The 19,058-nt window shown below is 37.6% G+C and overlaps 1 protein-coding gene and 1 pseudogene across 3 annotated transcripts in view; both read left to right on the top strand.

Moving 5' to 3' along the window:
* Window positions 1–19,058, top strand: part of CDIN1 (CDAN1 interacting nuclease 1) — a 219,063-nt gene that overhangs the window by 103,250 nt on the left and 96,755 nt on the right. For all 3 annotated transcript variants that reach the window (XM_059705312.1, XM_059705302.1, XM_059705293.1), the window contains 3 exons: window positions 4,718–4,785; window positions 14,946–15,011; window positions 15,604–15,709. In XM_059705312.1, the coding sequence (XP_059561295.1) occupies window positions 4,718–4,785; window positions 14,946–15,011; window positions 15,604–15,709 (240 nt within the window). The remainder of the gene's footprint in view (window positions 1–4,717; window positions 4,786–14,945; window positions 15,012–15,603; window positions 15,710–19,058) is intronic.
* On the top strand, window positions 11,766–12,177 carry LOC132239246 (large ribosomal subunit protein eL27-like; annotated as a pseudogene).

The raw sequence follows: 19,058 nt of genomic DNA, 5'->3' as shown, positions 1-19,058 counted from the left end.
GCCCTTGCCCAGAATTGAACCCGGGACCCTTCAGTCCACAGTCTGATGCTCTATCCACTGAGCCAAAACAGCTGGTCTCTCACACTTCTTATAGTAGAACACACCCTTCCTGATACAGGCTTTTTGTTGTTGTTTTTTATAGCCCTCGCTAGTCAAGTGTGTATGTACATGCACATGCATGTTTATATTCCACCTTGATTCATAAAGGCTGAGAACTAGTAAAAAAAAAAAAATTTAAATCACACATTTACTTTTTCATAAAGGTTAATTTTAAAAATAATATTTTTCCATTTTTATTTATTGATTCTTAGAAAAAGGGAGAGAAAGAAACATCGATTTATTGTTCCTCTTATTTATGCATTCTTTGGTTGATTCTTGTATGTGCCCTCACAGGGATTGAACCCACAGCCTAGGTGTATGGGGACGATGCTCTCACCAATTGAGCTACCCAGCCAGCGCCTAAAAATAATCTGCAAGAATATTCAGTATCTATGTCATAGCCCTTGATATATGTGTTCTCCAAGTCTGTTCCTCCCAACCTAACTTAATAGAATCACAGCATTGGCATAAGCTTACCTTTTTATTAGACCAAAGTAAAACGATACTTCTATCTGCAGTGTAAAATTAATGGTAGTTAGAAGTTGTAGGAATGCCAACCTCAAGTTGCTATAGCGATCAAGTTTACCACATTCGTGTAACAACTAACACCATCTCAGAGTATCTGGGGCAGAATTACATGTTAATTTTCAAGCACATAAAATAGTTAAAAATCAATTTAAAGTTAAGGTTTTAAAAGCATAATGTCTTTTGAAGGATTGCATATTGATTTTAAATATAACTATCTAATTATATATGCATGGACTAAAGTATGAAGTCAACTGCTTTGTAAATGCCAGGAGGCTATTTTTCAGTAATAGTTGAGATGCTTACGGGAAACTAGATTGCTGTATTGCTGGCGAAGAAAATGGCTTGTGAGGTTATTTACAAGTTTTGCCCCATGGTCACTGCCATACATCAATAATAGGTATCATAGACGAAGTCTAAGTGTTTCTGCTTATGGAGCATTATAAATTCTGTTTGGAGTATTTTCCTTACATTTTTGCCATCATTCACTTTCCTTTTTTCACTGTTTAGAATTTAATATAGACAAGATTTCAATTGATAAAGATAATGATGTATGTCTATAAATTGCATTGACTGACTAGATTATAATTTGGCAGTTCCATTATTATGCCTATTGCCAGAAAAATTACTGTTTTTACAAGCTTTATTTTCTAGACCTTATATTTTATATATATATCCAAGCAAAGCAGAACCAAGAAGCGTGTTTTTCCAAAATTTAAAATTGGTGATTGCTTTTACCGTGCAAAATAAAATAGGCTGGGAAGTTTATAGAGAACTGATTTTATCTTTGCATTTAGGTAGTAGCAGTTTTATATAATGTAAATATACTTGAATAGCTATCGTCTAGACTTGTGGTCAGCAAACTGCGGCTCACGAGCCAAATGCGGCTCTTTGACACCTTGAGTATGGCTCTTCCTAAGCCTTAGGAGTACCCTAATTAAGTTAATAACAATGTACCTACCTATATAGTTTAAGTTTAAAAAATTTGGCTCTCAAAAGAAATTTCAATCATTGTACTGTTGATATTTGGCTCTGTTAACTAATGAGTTTGCCAACCACTGGCCTAGACTGATCAACAGGAGTTATTTCATACTGAATAAAATTACTAGTTTTCCATGTGAGTGAAAATGCTATTTGTAAGTTGTTTTGATAATTTGGTAATGCTTACATCACTTACTCTCAGTAAATTACATCATTTTATAAGAAAGAAAGCATATACCAGTATGTAGTAAATTGAATAGATACAAAACTTTTTTACCCCATTATAAAAATGTTACATGTAGACCTTTGTGTAAGTAGAATAAAGTAATTTGGTCATTTACTAAGACACCAAGAAAGTACAGTAGCAAAGAGAATATAAATTGTCATTGTGTTTTCTTTTTCTTTCTGTGTTCACTATTTCTTTTTTCCTCCATAGCCAGGCTCACCCACACCTTTCCTGCCACAGTTCATATTCACTGACACAACAGGTGTGAGAAACCAGCCACCTCAACTTTCCAAAGTGTGACTTCAGGACACAGCTATTAGACAAAGACCTAAGCAGAGAAGCAAAGAAACATAATGATGCAGGAAGCTTAAAATGCTGTGGGTTTCATTTCTGTACCATCAGTAACCTCAGTTTCATGATTCAACATTTTAGATGTAAATAATTTACAACAATAAAAGTGAGAGCACATTTATGTGGGATAGGAGTAAATAATTTAGTTCTAAGATGTGGTACGCCCCTAGTAATGAGAAATCATTGAGAGGTATTCATCAAATGTCTTCAATGGACTCTGCATATGTGTGAAATTTTGTGATTTAAAAATGTGTTTCCTTTATTTTATTTCCATTAAAATTTTAAATAAACATAGCCATGTGCATTAGAGTGAGGAGGGGGAACAACAGAAGGAAAAAGCAGTGGTGACTTCAGACTCATTTTGACAGTTGACATGAGTAGCCACATCTCTGAAATTCTAAATGCTATTCATCAGTGTGAGTTGATAAAGGATAGGATAATTTGCTAAGAATTTTTTTTACAAAAAAATGTATGAGATTTATTCATTTCAAATTGAATTATTGCAGGGCATGATCAGAACTAAACAGTTCCTGGGAATCTGAGGAGGATAGGATCAGGTTGACATTATCAGTGAAATGGAGAATTAGATAATTATGACCAAATGCTTTTGACAGTAATTAAAGTACCAGGCTAGAACAACACTCCTTTTCTGACTTTTCAAATCTCATCCTTTTGGAAAATACACCAGAATTTCAATCCCCTTTTCTGTTTTTATTATTTTCCAGCTATGGGGCCTTCAGCAAGTTCCTTGGCCTTCCTGAAACTTGCTTTCCTTAACTGTAAAAATGGGGCTACCTACTTATGTGATTGTTGTGAAGATTAAATGATAGCACCCCAAAGTGTTCATAGCATAAAAAGTTAGCATGTAGTAATTAAGAAATATTAGCTAATAATAAAAAAACAAAAAAAAGAAATATTAGCTAGTATCAATTATCCTATATAATAAAAGGTTAATATGCAAATTGACTGAACAGCAGAATGACTGGTTACTATGACATGCACTGACCACCGAGGGCAGATGCTCAATGCAGGAGCTGCCCCCAGGTGGTCAGTGCACTCTCACAGGGGGAGCACCACTCAGTCAGAAGCTGAGCCTCTCCCACCTCTGCAGCAGCGCTAAGGATGTCCAACTGCCAGCTTAGGCCCACTCCTCAGGTGGAGCGGGCCTAAGCCATCAGTCAGACATCCCCCAAGGACTCCCAGATTGTGAGAGGGCACAGGCCGGGCTAAGTGACCCTCCCCCCAAGTGCACAAATGTCGTGCACTGGGCCTCTAGTTTTACATAATTCATATTTATTCTTTTTTAAGAAGCTGTATGGAATTTATAAATGCAGGATTTGCACAGATTTTATCCTGAACCTCTGCTTTGCCACACATTAAGTGTATGATCTTGTGCAGAATCCTTTCTAAATCTCAGTTTCCTCATCAATAAAATAAGGATAATGATAACTGTAAGGATGAAATAACATATATGAAATAACATAACTGTAAGGATGAAATAACATATATGCAATAACATAACTTTAGCAGAGTGCCTGCCTCAGAGTAAGCACTCAAAAAAAGTATATGTGTGTATCTATCTATGTGCATATTATAATATGTGTACACTTGCACACACAGGAAAAAAAGACTTGAACCAGTCTCTGTACACACACACTAGCCTACAGTCCTTTACTAAGATGTCTTTCTTTCACATTGTATGTAACTCACCCCAAGTCAGTTGTTTGGCTTCCCAAGTGCCAGAAGCTCCCCAACAGTGGCTGGAGGTAAAGCAGGAGCTGTCAGCGCTGGCTCTGTGGCAAGTGTGACTTCCCGGAAGACGGGGACTCTGTAAGCTGTCAGCGCTGGCTCTGTGGCAAGTGTGACTTCCCGGAAGACGGGGACTCTGTAAGACCAGTGGCTCTTTCAGCACAGAGGCTTGTTGGCCTTCTTTACTGCGCTGAGTAGGCGCGTAATAAATAAAAGTGCGCTGAATCGAACTGAGAGATGTGTAACATAGCCTAAAGGATGCTTAAAACGACCGTCCTCTTTTCAAAAGAAGATCAACTACATATACATCCATTTACAAATATCTATTTGCCAAAATGCATATAGACATTCTAGAAAAATTCCATTGAATCATTTAAAATGAGGGGAGGTGGCCCAGCCAGTGTGGCTCAGTGGTTGAGCATCGACCTATGAACCAGAAGGTCACAGTTCGATTCCCGGTCAGGGCACATGCCCGGGTTGGTGGCTTGATCCCCAGTTGTGTGCATGCATGAGGCAGCCAATCAATGATTCTCTCTCATCACTGATGTTATTATCTCTCTCCTTCTCTCTTCCTCTCTGAAATCAATAAAAATATATTGAAAAATAAAATAAAATGAGGGGAGGTAGATAGAAATCTCAGGGAGTTAGGCTAAAGGTAGAAATAGTGGCTCAAATTACATCTTATTTTTCTTTTCATCTCAAAGTATAGCCCTGGTGTTAGTGTTTTTCTGATAGCATCTTTTCATAATTCTGCGTGTGTCACCCTCCTTAACTCAAACGTCCCAGTGCTATTGGCCATGAGCACGAAATCCTGCTGAGAGACTTGCTTCTAGAGAAGAATCTGTCCTTCCTAGGTAAGTATTGCTTACATCCTGTCTAGCTCGTAACAGCTCCAGGAGTGCTTAAATATATACTTTTAAAATCTTCCCCTTGCACTTATTATGTACTAAAGGAAGAGTGAACGATGATTGATGCTCTACATGTTATCTTTTATTGATTTAGAACTGAGCAGGAATCTAGTTACCTAATCCCCCATATATACAGCACATGCACAGGCTTGCAATTAATATTTTATAGAATAAGTGGCTGAAAAAAAATGCTTTAATATCTGATACAGTATTACTTTTGGTGTCATGAGATATTAACCATAATCTAGGCTTTATGAGAGAAGGAAGCAAAAGAAATATTGTCTATAAAATGCTTTATATATTAAAAAGAATGGTTAGAAAAATTCCTGTTAGGTATGTTTGTCTGGTGTACGGGATCGGGTAGCACTTTTCCTTGAAAGCCAGATATTAAGCTTTTATTACTTTTATGTCAAACATTAACTGTCATCATAGATTTAGTGTGATTTTAAAAATCTCACATGTATGCCTGTGTTTGTGTGCCAGTGTGGAATCTTATTACAGACTGTTATTTCTTTCAGTATCTCTGAAGCATTAGAAATTAAGCCTCAAAGGGCATGCATGTGATAACTGTGGAAACCGTAAAGCACTCTACAATGAATGAATTCCTCTTTTCCATGTTAGATGTGGTAATTTGTAAAGGTTCCATATAAATCATATTATTGTACATATCTGTTTTATGTAGATATTTAAGAGTCTACCTAGTGTGATTTTTTTAGGTTAAAAAATAAAAGAATATTGAATTACATAATTTTTGTTTGAAAATGGACAGAGAATTGGCCAAAGAAAGTCGAATGAATGGTTTTACATCAAGTTGGAGAGGGATATTGACTACAGCCCTGCAAGAAATCTGGTTTAAGGCTTAGCGTTCAGCGTTTTTATTAATGAAATGGAAAATGGAGTTGAATGTGTCATAAGATTGTTGGTAACTTGGAGGTGGGAGATACAAATATTCTCTAGCTAGTGTTAAAGAAAGTTGATAAATTAGGAAAGTGGCCTAAAATTACTGAATTAAATTTCTGTATGTAAAAGCAGCAAGTTTTTTTCATATAGAAGGACAATTGAAATGTTCAGCCTATGGAAAGAGGGTAAATTAGATAGAAATTGCCTTTTAAGATTTAATAAATAATAGAATGTATAATGGATCGGAACCAGTTGTGATAGATGACTCCTGAGGCACCATGAGATATGTTTTAGAACCATGGAGTTCTCATAGTGTTATGAAATATCAGATCACATCGATCACTCAGTGGCCAATATAGCATGGCCAAATCTATTTCATTGTTTCAAACCACCAACTCAGCAGTCATAGTTTCAGGACTGCTTGGTGTTACTCTCTTGGCACCATCTGCTTATGTGTAGTCAGGCCCTAAGCACCATTTCTTTGCTTAGCCTAGCTTTTCTCTGCTTTCTTCCTGAAGATGGAAGACCAATAGCTTAAATGTGGTCTAGTCCCGGGTTTTCAACTCCCTTGATTCTGGGAACTGAGTGTGTTAGACTAGCTTCACCATGGCTGACAAAGGCAATGCAGAAACATAGCCAGGAGTCATTACCACTCACAGACAAGTTCAGAAAGGGGATTTAAAATTGATGGGTCCCATCTATTCCTCTGTCCTATAGCATCTGGAGGTAATTATTTTATTGAAGCATACCCACAGATGATACTTAACTGATCTTTAAAAATAAATGAGTTATAGGATGTTTAGCTGACTCCATGAAACCTCAGTCCTGCTTTGAAGAATTTCCTCATCAGCATACAAAGAAGTTGTTAATTTATTCTATGCCTTTTAAGGGTTTTAATGTAGTACTGAATTAATACATGTTTACATATGATTAAAACATCAGAATTCAGAGCCTTGTATGAAATATGGTTATGGGGTTTTTCTTTTACCCCTTCACTATGATTAATTAGATCTGAAGTACTATGCCAGGTAAATTTAGATAGATCATCATTTTAAATCCAACTATGGGAAAATATTGGTATATAAATAGACCACTAATCTGATCGTATGTTTTCTTTGTTTACATGTGTACTTACACCTTGAATTTTGTTGCAGAGACTTTACAAACATATTTGTTTTACTTTGATTCTTTTATAAGCAAAATTGCAATCTCTGTCTTCCTCCCTTGCATCCTTCCTCCCTTCCCCCTCCCTCTCTCTGGGTTTCTAATCTGGACTACTTTAGAAAGGCAAGGATTCTTACTGTTTATACGTAACCCTTCTTAAGAATTATGACCTCCTTGAAATCTTTTTACCTCATTTAAATGTTTCACCTATTGTGCTCTGTATGTCACTTTATAAAATAAATATTTTATCTGACCTCTTTTATCAATAGAAGAGAAAAATAAAAATAAATTACCTTTTTCTTAATCCTAATCATTTCTTAAATTTCCTTGATTCATAACCATGTACTAAGCAGTTGCTATAGTAAAAGATTTAACCAGGCAATACTGGAAAGAAAGAGAGTCCTTTTCTTTGATGATTTGGGTGTACTCATTGGGATTTATCTTATCTTGTAAATTTATTAATTTTGTACAACTGAAAATAGGTATATTGTATTAAGAGAAGTCACAGTTGATTTAGTTTCTCCAACTAAAAATTTATATTCATATATTCATTCATTCCAAAAAATAAGATTTGGAGTTAAGTACTATTTTAGACACTAGACAGAAGCCCCGTGAAGTCCTCACATTTGTGGAGTTATGGTCTAGTAGTGAGATAAGCTACAAACAAATGAATACAGATAACTCCTAGCAGTGGGAACAGTTTCCATGCAGATGTTAGCAGTAATTATTATAGAGGCTAAAGGGAACTGTGATGGTTGGGTATTTCATAAGGAATCAACTATTTAAATCCCTACCTATCAGAATGTTAAAATCAGATGCCATTTTCAGAATAACAGGAATGTGACACTGGGGTCGAGAGGTGGGGAATTTAAGTGTATTCTTTCCTGCCTGAAGAAATTACCATGTGAGGGACCGTCTTTGCTTACTCCCCCAATTAAATACACATGTCTGCTTCTCCCTGGGCCAAGAGAAGAGAGCAGTAGACATGCTAGAAGGCAGCCTGGTCTCTGGAACTTTGAGGACAGGTTACCCCATCCACACATGGGAGCCTTCCTGCTCTTGGCCCACAGCCCTTCCCTCCGCTGCTGTGGTTAGAAAACTCATGTCTGCTCATCATCTGCTTTCCTGGCCACTGATGATAAAGTGGACCTATTTAGGTTGTAAGTGACAGAAATCTGGTCAAACTGGATCAGACACACACAAAAGGAGAACACACAGCATCCCTGGGAAACCCAGAAGAGGGAATTTGGCTTCTTGTGTGTCTAGAGCTCAGAAGAAGCAATGTCATCAACATCTCCTCTTTCCTCCCTCTCGTGTTCTGCTTTCCTCAGTGTGGGCTTCCATTTGCAGGCAGTAAAGCTGATCCTTGGCAGTTGCTAGTCTGCTGACTGCTTAGAATTTGTAATCCTGGAGAAAAGTTGGTGATTCTCTTTTGTCCCATTACAAATCTCAGGAAGGGTTCTGATCAGCTAGTCTGGGTCTTGTCCACCCCTGTGGCCAGTGCTGAGAGTCACGTATTGACTACCAAAATCACAATGTGAGAGTAGGATGGCAATGCCGGAAAAGATGGGGTACAGAACAGAAAAATCAAATATCTCACTGACCCCATTACAGGTTCCAGCTTCTCTCCCTATAACCAAAAGGCACTGGGGTTCAAATCTGTTATTGTTATTATTGGATTTGATTCTTGGGTCTCTCTCTCTCTCTCTCTCTCTCTCTCTCTCTCTCTCTCTCTCTCTCTCTCTCTCTCTCTCTCTCTCTCTCTCTGTGTGTGTCTGTGTAGGAGATCCTTTGTATTTTTCAGAACTGCAAATATGCCTTCCTCATTGTGATTGGTTCTGGAACAGATGGGGCTGGCCCTGACATCAGTGACTACAGTTAAAAGAACAGGCAGACACAGGCTAACACCCAGCCATTCCTCAGAATTTTGGAGTTGCAAAGGGCTCTAGTGACCATCCAGTCCCCCTGCTTTGTTTAGAGGAAACTGGCCCCAGGCTTTGCATCACAGCTAGTGCCCTCCCAACAGCTTGTCCTGTATTCTTTTACTCTACTGTGCTGGTGTATCCCTCCTTTTATGGCATTAAACCAAAAGAATTGAGAGTGATGTGGTATAAAATATAGACAGGTTCTACTCTGTCTTTGTAGCCACCGGTTGGGGGGTATCAGCCTACCCAGCCTTCCTTTGCACTGTACTGTCTCAGCTTCGTGACCTCCCATTTGTTTGCTATCTTTAGGGCACTTCAGTTTTCACTAGTATTGTCCCCTAAAGACATAAGCAAAGGACAAGGTCAGAGCAGTCAGTTGTATTGCTTATTAGTGGCTTTGATAAGAGGCTTTGGGGGAAGAGGTTGAAACTAATGGCTATAATGAAATTTTGGGTCCTCTAAAGATTTCATTTGTCTGTGCTATTGGTCTCCCCATTAAAAGCATATCTGTTCTGTGTACCTTTGCACATGGGCTGCATATCATAGCAACTTTTATTACTGAAACTTTGCAAACCTCTTACATTGGGTAGAAAAGACCGAATATAAAAATATGGGATACAAAGATTATAGCACCAAGTATTGAATGAGACAGTGTTTTGGGGGAAAAAATAACAGAAAAAAAATACTAGAATAGAAAAGATATACTATAGTTTTCTCTTTTTTATTTAAATTTATTCTGGTGACATTGGTCAGTATGATCATATAAGTTTCAGGTGTGGGTTTCTATGTTACAAGATCTGTATATTACACCATGTGCCCACTACCCAAAGTCAAATCTTCTGTCGCCATATATTAAGACCCCCTTCTCTCCCCACCCCTCTTCCCTCTGGCAACCACCACACTGCTGTTTGTGTTCATGAGTTTCAGTTTTATATCCCACATATGAGTGAAATCATCATATGGTTCTTAGTTTTTTCTGACTGACTTATTTCACTTAGCATAATATTCTCAAATTCCATCCATACTGTTGCAAATGGCAGTATTTTGTCCTTTCCTATGGCTGAGTAGTATTCCATTGTGTATATGTACCACATCTTTATCCAGCCCTCTATCTCAGGACACTTTGGTTATTTCCTTGTCTTGGCCACTGTGAATAATGCTGTAATGAACATAGAGGTGTAAATACCTTTGTGAATACATGTTGTTGTTTTTTTAGTTTTTCAGGCATATACCCAGGAGAGGGATTGCTGGTTCATATGATAGCTCTATTCTCAATTTTTTGAGGAATCACCAGACTGCTTTCCATAGTGGTTATACCAATCTACGTTCCCACCAGCTTGCAACCGAAAGAATGAAATACCTAGGAATAAACTTAACAAAGAATGTGAAAGACCTATATAATGCAAACTACAAATCACTATCAAAAGAGATTGAAAAAGAAACAACAAAATGGAAAAATATTCCGTGTTCACAGGTTGGAAGAATCAACATAGTTAAAATGGCCATTTTACTCAAAGCAATATACAGATTTAATTCAATCCCCATCAAAATTCCAATGTCATTTTTTAAAGAAAGCCGAAACCGGATAGAGCATTGGCCTGCGGACTGAAGGGTCCCAGGTTCGATTTCGGTCAAGGGCATGTACCTGGGTTGCGGGCACATCCCCAGTAGGAGATGTGCAGGAGGCAGTTGATCGATGTTTATCTCTCATCGATGTTTCTAACTATCTGTCTCCCTTCCTCTCTGTAAAAAATCAATAAAAAAATATATTTAAAAAAAAAAAAAAAGAAATAGGATGAGAAATCATCAGACATGTATGGAACCACAAAAGACCCTGAATAGCCAAAGCAATCCTGAGGGGAAAAAATATAGTTATCATTTGTGTTGATGTATATCATTTTTGTCTTTCCCCAATTTAGTAAAAAGATAGGTGTTAAAATAGTCTTTTTAATCTAGCATTTAGAAAGCTTTTGACAAATTCATAGATAAAATGCCATACTAGAATGTACCCTTTTTGTTTTCAGATGTTGTGGACTGAAATTTTACCCAATTTCTCTGGGATTAACTGTATTTTTTTAAAATTTTAAGCCTTTTAATAAAAACAGAAGAAAACCTCAAACTTTTTCTTGGTGGTCCCCATGTCCTTCTATGATTCTTAAGTATATGTTAACTAGTTTCAGATGTGTTTCATTCTCTGACTCAAAGTCAGCCTTTTATTTAAAAAAAAAAAGAAATTGTGTAATTACTACTTAATTGCTTTGGATATTTTGGGTATTTAGAGCAGCCAATAATTAAAAGGCCAGAGAAATTAAACTTTCACAGTGTTCTTTAAGTATGTGTAATTTTTTCTTTCTTTTTTCTTTTTTTTAGTATATTTATTGATTTCAGAGAGGAAAAGAGATAGAAACATCAATGATGAGAGAGAATCACTGATCGGCTGCCCCCTGAATGCCCCTTACTGGGGATTGGCCCACAACCTGGGCATGTGCCCTTGATCAGAATCAAACCCGGGACCCTTCAGTCCCCAGGCTGACGCCCTATCCACTGAGCCAAAACAGCTAGGGCCGTGTCATTTCTTCTTTAAAATGTCCTCTAAAGGCATGACTGACAACCAAAAAATAAAAGAGGAAATATCACTTTATCTGTGGGTGCAATTGTCTTGATTTTTTTTAGCTCAGTTGGAGAGAGGAGCGTCTAGAAATCAAGAGATTATGCAGTTTATCTCTTCAGGAAGGTGTTATCTAAATAATAATATCCTGCAGATGGTCATCACCTCTCCTGTGCTTCAGGATCTTCTAGGAAGACACGAATAGTCTTTAAAATGCACTTGTATTTGCCTGGCCTGAAACCTCAGTTGGTCAGAGTGTTGTCCCAATACACCAAGATTGTGGGTTCAATCCCTGGTCAGGGCACATACAAGAAGCAACCAGTCTTTCTGCTCTAGGCCCCAGTGGCCTCCTTCGAAATGGGCAAGTTTATGAAACCTGGGAAGGTGGTGCTGGTCCTGGCTGGACACTACTTCGGACGCAAAGCCGTCATCGTGAAGAACATTGATGATGGCACCTAGGACTACCCTACAGCCATGCTCTAGTGGCTGGAAATGACAGCTACTCCCAAAAAGTGACAGCTGCCATGGGCAAGAATAAAATTGCCAAGAGGTCAAAGATCAAGTCTTCTGTGAGAGTTTATACCTACAATCATCTCATGCCCACAAGGTACTCTGTGGATATCCCCTTGGACATCGCTGTCGTCAGCAAGGACATTTTCAGAGACCCTGCTCTAAAGCACAAGGCCTGATGGGAGGCCAAGGTCAAAGTTGAAGAGAGATACAAGACTGGCAAGAACGAATGGTTCTGTCCTCAGAGCAGAGGCTTCAGACCTCGTATGTGGAAGACAATTTGGCAGTGAGACAAGGGAGTGAACAGAGAATGAGGCCAAAGGGAAGAGTGAGCTGATGACTGAGTCATAGCCTTTAGATCTTAGAGTTGGAACCCTGAACCTCCAAATGGTCAACCAAGTTTTAAATTTATACCCAATGGTTCAGATAACGATCCTAATAGTAAGGAACCATTCAAAGTCTGGGGATCGGGCCAAATGGATGGGGCTGACCTTAAAAATCCCCTATAAGAGCCCTGGCCGGTTTGGCTCAGTGGATAGAGCATCAGCCTGCGGACTGAAGGGACCTAGATTCAATTCTGGTCAAGGGCATGTACCTTGGTTGCGGGCACATCCCCAGTAGGGGGTGAGCAGGAGGCAGCTGATCGATGTTTCTCTCTCATCAATGTTTCTAACTCTCAATCCCCCTCCCTTCCTCTCTGTAAAAATACCAATAAAATATATATTTTTAAAAAATCCCCTATAAGATCAGGGATAGAAATTTCTCAGGGGCCTAGGCCAGGTGAGCAAGGCCCTTTATTCATAAATGCTGCTTCCTATTCTTATACTGTCATTTCCTGTGAACTTTGCCAAGTTGTTCCCTCCTCTTTCCTTAGGAATCTAGGATAAAAGAAACAGTGTGGAGGTTGAACCAGGCCTTGGGAGTTAAGTAAATAAAAGAGAAGATGGCCAACACATCACATAGTATTTCAGATGTGTGGAGTAACCTCTTCATAGATATCTATCTATATAAATAGATATCTATGAAGAGGTTGTATATCTATATCTATATCTATATCTATATCTATATCTATATCTAATCCCTAGTGGTGACACATACTTTAGAAGCTATCCTTTCTGAGCTCTGGGAAGGTGGGGTCAGAGTAGGGGAGACAGTTGCATTTCCCAATTCTCCACAGAAAGATGGAAAAATTCCCTAGCCTCACTGACGTTTTATGTTCAGGTTTGGGGGTTTGTTTGTTTTTTATTTTCACATTAAGTACGTCATGCAGTCTCCATTGTCATTGTAGGTATTGTGCTAGTAACTGTGGTCCCGTGAACCAGAGTGCGGCATCTGCCTTTTAAAGGGATATTAGTGTGTGCATGTGGATTGCTTGGTGACCTTTGAAATTTTGTTTTGAGCTGCTGTCAGAAATATCATTTTTCTTTCTGAAATAGATTTGAACGTCTGCAGAGGTTGATCAAGCTAGGATAGTTTTAATAAAATATTAATCTCTCTTTTTTAATGTCAACCAGCTTTTAAAACTGTTCATTGGCTACCTGAACATCAGCTCAAGGCACTTGTGTTGATTATAATAAATGCCTTTTCCATTAAATATTCTTGTGGTCAGAGTGCATTTAGAGGATAGAAGTGTTTCCAGTCTCGTTCGTCTGCCATCCTGTTTTCCAAATTCTCTTGGTTTTGAAGTAAGATTACTTTAACAGTGTATTTTCTTATCTCAATAAATACTTAACTTAAAAATTTTTTATAATTCAAGGATGAGAGGTTGTTCTGAATTCTGGCATCCTTCAAAATCTGGATAGTTGAAGGATACCAACTTTTAGTAAACCTTAACTTAAATATCCAGTTTAAATATGTCTTGTCATTAAAAGGTTCTTTACATCTAAAACGCTGACCTTTCAAGATGTACACAAGACTGTTCTCAAACTGAGTTTCTGAACACTGGCCATGAAACCACTGTCTTGGGCTGACAAATGGATTGGAAATAAGCTACCCAACCCTGGGAATGGGCCATTAATTTTAATCAAAGGTGATGCAGGAAGGCGAATGGGATGCCTGACAATGTCAACAGCCCAGTAGGTGTTAAGAGACCACACAGCCTTCCTTGTTACTTGGCCGGGCCATTAGTTGAGGTTGGGTGAAGACAGAAAGCCATGTCTGGAATTGAATGACCAGGTCACTCCAAAATCTAATGGAGAACTCCTCATTTCAGAAATCACGCTGTAATGTCATTAGAAGTCAAGGACGGCACTTAGAAAAAAATCAGAGGGAAACAAAAAATTTTAACCAAGAACCTAGCTAGTTTTTTCAAACTTTGTAAAGCTCTCTATTTTCTCATCTTTTTTCCTTCTGAATGGATCATTGACGTTTATACAGGATCAAGAAATCAAACAGACCTAGAAAAAAATCTCAAGTCCTGTTTGCTTTTCATTCAGAATTACATATTGTTGGTTATAAAACTCTGGTAAATGCCAGAAACAATAGCATACCAAAGGATTTAAGCAGGATGATTAATTCTCTGTGGTGATCTCATTGTCCTTGTCCCTCTCTAGTGTTCTTATGTGTAGGAATAGCTTCACTAATAGAAACTAGACTTTCTTAATTGCTTTAATAAAAGTATTTGTTTTATAATTGTAAAGGCCACTGTACCTTACCGTAAATTGTCAGTATTGGCTGATAGCATTAGTGATACTCATGGTAATGAAACCTTTTATTTTAATCAGTGAGTATATTTCATTATTTTGAATATTTTCAATTATATAAAAAAAGTAGCATATGACAACTTGAATTATAAAGTTTATACTAAAGACATAAAAATGCAGAAGGGACAAAGAGGCATTCTTATATCTTCATGTATTCTGACACAGTGTTGCATGCATAAGAAAGAGATGTATAACTGTGTTAGTAATTTCTATACATTTTTAAGAAAGAAAAGCAATTATGTTGCTGTCTCATTAGTGGAATACTGTAGTAAGTAATAGTATTTGTTCTTCCTGTAGATGAAGATCAGCTCCGTGCAAAGGGTTATGACAAAACACCAGACTTTATTTTACAAGTACCAGTAGGTAAGTTCTTAAACTCTGTTATGCATTTGTTTATAGAGAAAAGGAATTTTTTTTCATATATTTAAAATTTTTTCTTATACTACCAAAAGTTACCAGAGTAGATTAGCTTTATAATATTATATCTGAATGGGTGAAATTGCTAGAAAAGATTATTTTAAAATAGCAGAAAATAATAGGCTCAGAAGAAACCTACCCCTTAAAATATTTTACATATATTTGAGAAATAAATGTCTGAAGATATTTTAGTTGCTGTTTTCAAGTCACTTCTCGAAATATTACATATTTAAAATACGGTTCTGTTGAAAAGCCAGGCTCACTTTTGTTTGCTTTCATATTCCTTGTCAACTTACACAGTCTCAGAATAGGAGAAGAACTTTCGAAGATGATGATGAAAATAAAAGGGATGTGATTGTAGCATAAATGTTTCTTGTAACAAACACATACGATGTGTTGTTTTATAATTATGTCCATAGATGACAGGGAGGGTTCAGCCTCTGCTCATTAATGTGAAGCATAGAGAGGCCTATGCAGAGTTCAGAATTTTCAATTTTCCCTTTCCTTTGCTCCATATTAGTAATGCTTTGTCCCTTAGCTGTAGAAGGGCACATAATTCACTGGATTGAAAGCAAAGCCTCATTTGGTGATGAATGTAGCCACCACGCCTACCTGCATGACCAGTTCTGGAGCTACTGGAATAGGTAAGGTCCCATTATTTTTCTCTTAAGATAAACGATACTCAGCTGAAATCTCATTAGAAAAAATATTTTGTTTAGCTGGTAAAAATGCTGGTAGCCTTTGTTTCTAGTAAATACAGAGACTTGATTAATGTATTCATTTCAGATAATTTAAACTTCTCTGCTTTCATAATGTTGCTTCATTTTTTAAAACTAAAAATCTTCACATAAGGTCAAAATTAGTATATGCTATTTTCCATTTTATAGCGATAATACTGGTGTCACTCAAACTATGGATAATAAAATGTAGTTCACATTATGATGTTGACATTGACTTTTATCCTCTTGATGTGAAATCCCTGCCTACTGCCAAATGTTAAAAAGTATTTTATCCTCAGCTCTCATAGAATATACAAACAACACAGAGTTGGGCAAAAGTAGGTTTACCATTGTGAGTACCCAAAACAAAGTTGATTCTTATACTATTTTTATTTATGAATTGAGGATTATGTTATTTATTATTATTATTAACCTACTTTTGCCCACCTCTATATAAAAGGTCAAAACAAATTACCTTCCAGCAATAGAAAACAGTTTACCTACCAACTTCACAGTCAACATTCCTGAGGTCATGGAAATCTCAGTGATTAAGAAAAATGTGGTGTTGAAGGAGACCATATTCCAGCCATCTTATTAATGCCATATTACTGAGTACCCACTATGTGCCTGGGCCTGCACAGTATCTCAGTTAATTCTCACAAGGAAGTCACTTTTACTCCCACTTTACAGATAGCTAACTGATACTCAAAGAGAGAAAATAAGTGTCCTACAGCTAGTCATCAGAGGCCTGCATTTGTCTCTCCCACTTGCTAACGTGTTATTTCCAGCACAACTATATTTTCATTTACAATACAAGTGTTGAAACTGGCTTTTTCTATTATTGAAATCTCCAGTTTTCACACCACACATCCCAACCCTCCTTAGAACAGGAGGTGGATTCAGGGGTAACCTTCCTAGATGAACTGTGTTCCTCAATCACTGCCGAAGAGTAAGAATGCAGGAGTAAGATGACATTGGCCCAGAACATTAAGGAATGAGACAGTAGCATCAATGGACAATAAGTCTTATCCTGGGGGGAAAACAGTGGCAGACTACAGAATTGGGCATTATATTGTTACTCAGCCTTACAAAAGACCAGCGGACCTGCCCGTAGCAGCTGTGCTAACCTAAGCCCACGTTTTGCCATGGTAACAATGATCATGACAAAATGCTGAATGTAATGGCTTTCTTGATTTTCTTGTGTAATTGTGCGTAGCATCCGAGCTTTACTTTACGGGGATGGAGGAGAAAAGTGCAAAATGTTTTAGAAATCATTGCTGTTTCAGCGTTTCCTGTCTTTTATTCAGCCATTATTCAAATTAGCAGTAATGTTGCAAATTGAATTTTCAATTTTTAGCAATTTTATTATGAGTTTGAAATAGTAAAGAAAGCATCATTTTTGATGGTATAGGAAAAGCAATGACAAGAGAATCAAATTGTATAAGTTTAAGTTGCTGAAGGATTTTAAAAACGGATAAACTCCATCATTATGCTGTGAGACTATCTCTCCGTTTTGGTACTGGTCAACTCTTAAGAGGAATCCCAAATAGCAGAGCTTACTTAAAAATTCCATAAGCATATCTTTATTCTAAAACAGCTATTTTTGAGTGCCTAGTACTTCCTATTTTAGAGGCTGATTAAATAGCTTACTCACCTGTAGGATGGATGTACGGATTATTGACATGGCTGGAGAGGATCCGAACAATAGACGATTTAGTACAGTTTCCTTTGGACTGGATTTTAGATTATTTTGTTATAAGCTACTTTTATTTTCTAGTCATGATTGGCTTACACCACTATTGATTTACATTCCATAAACTTGTGTTTTATATATATATATATTTGACAGCTAAGTGGGTACATAATTCATTTAGGGTATGTTATGTGATAAGGGAAAGCCAATCTCGGTTTGGAATGTTCCAAACCATTCAAGGAAGAAGTATTCTACACAGAAGTCATTGCTGTTACCAAATATCTATAGAGAGACCAAAAAATACAAGTAGTGCTTTCACTTAAAATGGAACATGGAGTCATTTACCTGGACATAAAATTTTGGTTATAATCTGATAGAAACTCACCAGTGATGGGCATTTTGACAGCCCATTATGAAAGTATAGATCCTACTCTTCATATTTTGACTCAATGCAATTCAAATAGCCCTTGCTAAAGCTCTTCAGAGTTGGTAGAAGTCATCCCTCCCAATGCAGGTAGCTTTTCAAGGCAGTTTGGTTGCCATTTGGCTTAACTGCTGTGTTTGTGTGCTAAGCCTCTTGTTGACATAAAAACTATTATCTAATTGTCATTATTTTTAGATTAAACATTGGATTTTATAATAAAACTGTTCAGTTAACATTTGTAGAATCATAACCTTGTATAAACCAATTTCCCCACACAAATAACTACATATCCCCTAATATTTTGTTTCATATTTCTGTGTGAGTTTTCTTTTTATATAAATTGATATTCTCACTCAGCCTTTCAGCAACTTTTGATAAAGTTGATAACAACCTACCTCTTTATGAAAACATCTTTTTTTGGCTCCCAGGAGATATGCTTCTGGGTTTCTTCCTGCCATGCCAGCAGCATCCTCAGGCTCCTTTGCTGGCTCTCCTTCTTCGCAGTTCTAGGCCCGAGGGCCTGGGACCTGCGTGCTCACCCCTCTCCCCTTTTCTATCTGTATTCACCCCTTGGTGTTCCCTTGGAGATCTCATTGGAAACGCTGGCTTTATAGACCATCTCTATGCTGGTATCTCCTAATTTTGACCCCCAGCCCTAACATTTCCCCAGCATATATACTATTTTTTTGTCAATCCAACTGCACACTCAGTACCTTTTCTTGGATGTGTGCTAGGTATCTCATACCTAACGTGTTCAAAACGAAGCCCTTGATTTGTTTGCTCACTCCTCCCTTCCACCCCAAGCTCAACTAATGGCACCACAACTTGCCAAATACTCAAGCTGAAAACCTGTGTATCATCTCCAGTCCATCAGCAGTCGCTTTCAGCTCTATCTTCACCACATCTCCAGCGTGCCATTTATCACCATGCTGTCACCTCAGTGGCTGTCACCACTTCTCAGACTATCGCTGCAACTTCCAAACTGGTCTCCTTACGCATATCAACTATTGCACTCCTGCCTGTGGTCAGTTTTTATACCTCAACCAGAGTGACTCTCAGAAAATATAGATCAGTTTGTGACAGTTCCCTACTCAAAACTCTTTCATGGTTTCCCATCACATTTACAATAAAATCCAGACTCTTTACCGTGACATTGA

This window comes from Myotis daubentonii, chromosome 1 (genome assembly GCF_963259705.1).
Source record: "Myotis daubentonii chromosome 1, mMyoDau2.1, whole genome shotgun sequence".
Taxonomy (NCBI): domain Eukaryota; kingdom Metazoa; phylum Chordata; class Mammalia; order Chiroptera; family Vespertilionidae; genus Myotis; species Myotis daubentonii.
The sequence above is the reverse complement of the archived record's forward strand: the minus strand, read 5'-3'. Positions and strand labels throughout refer to the sequence as shown.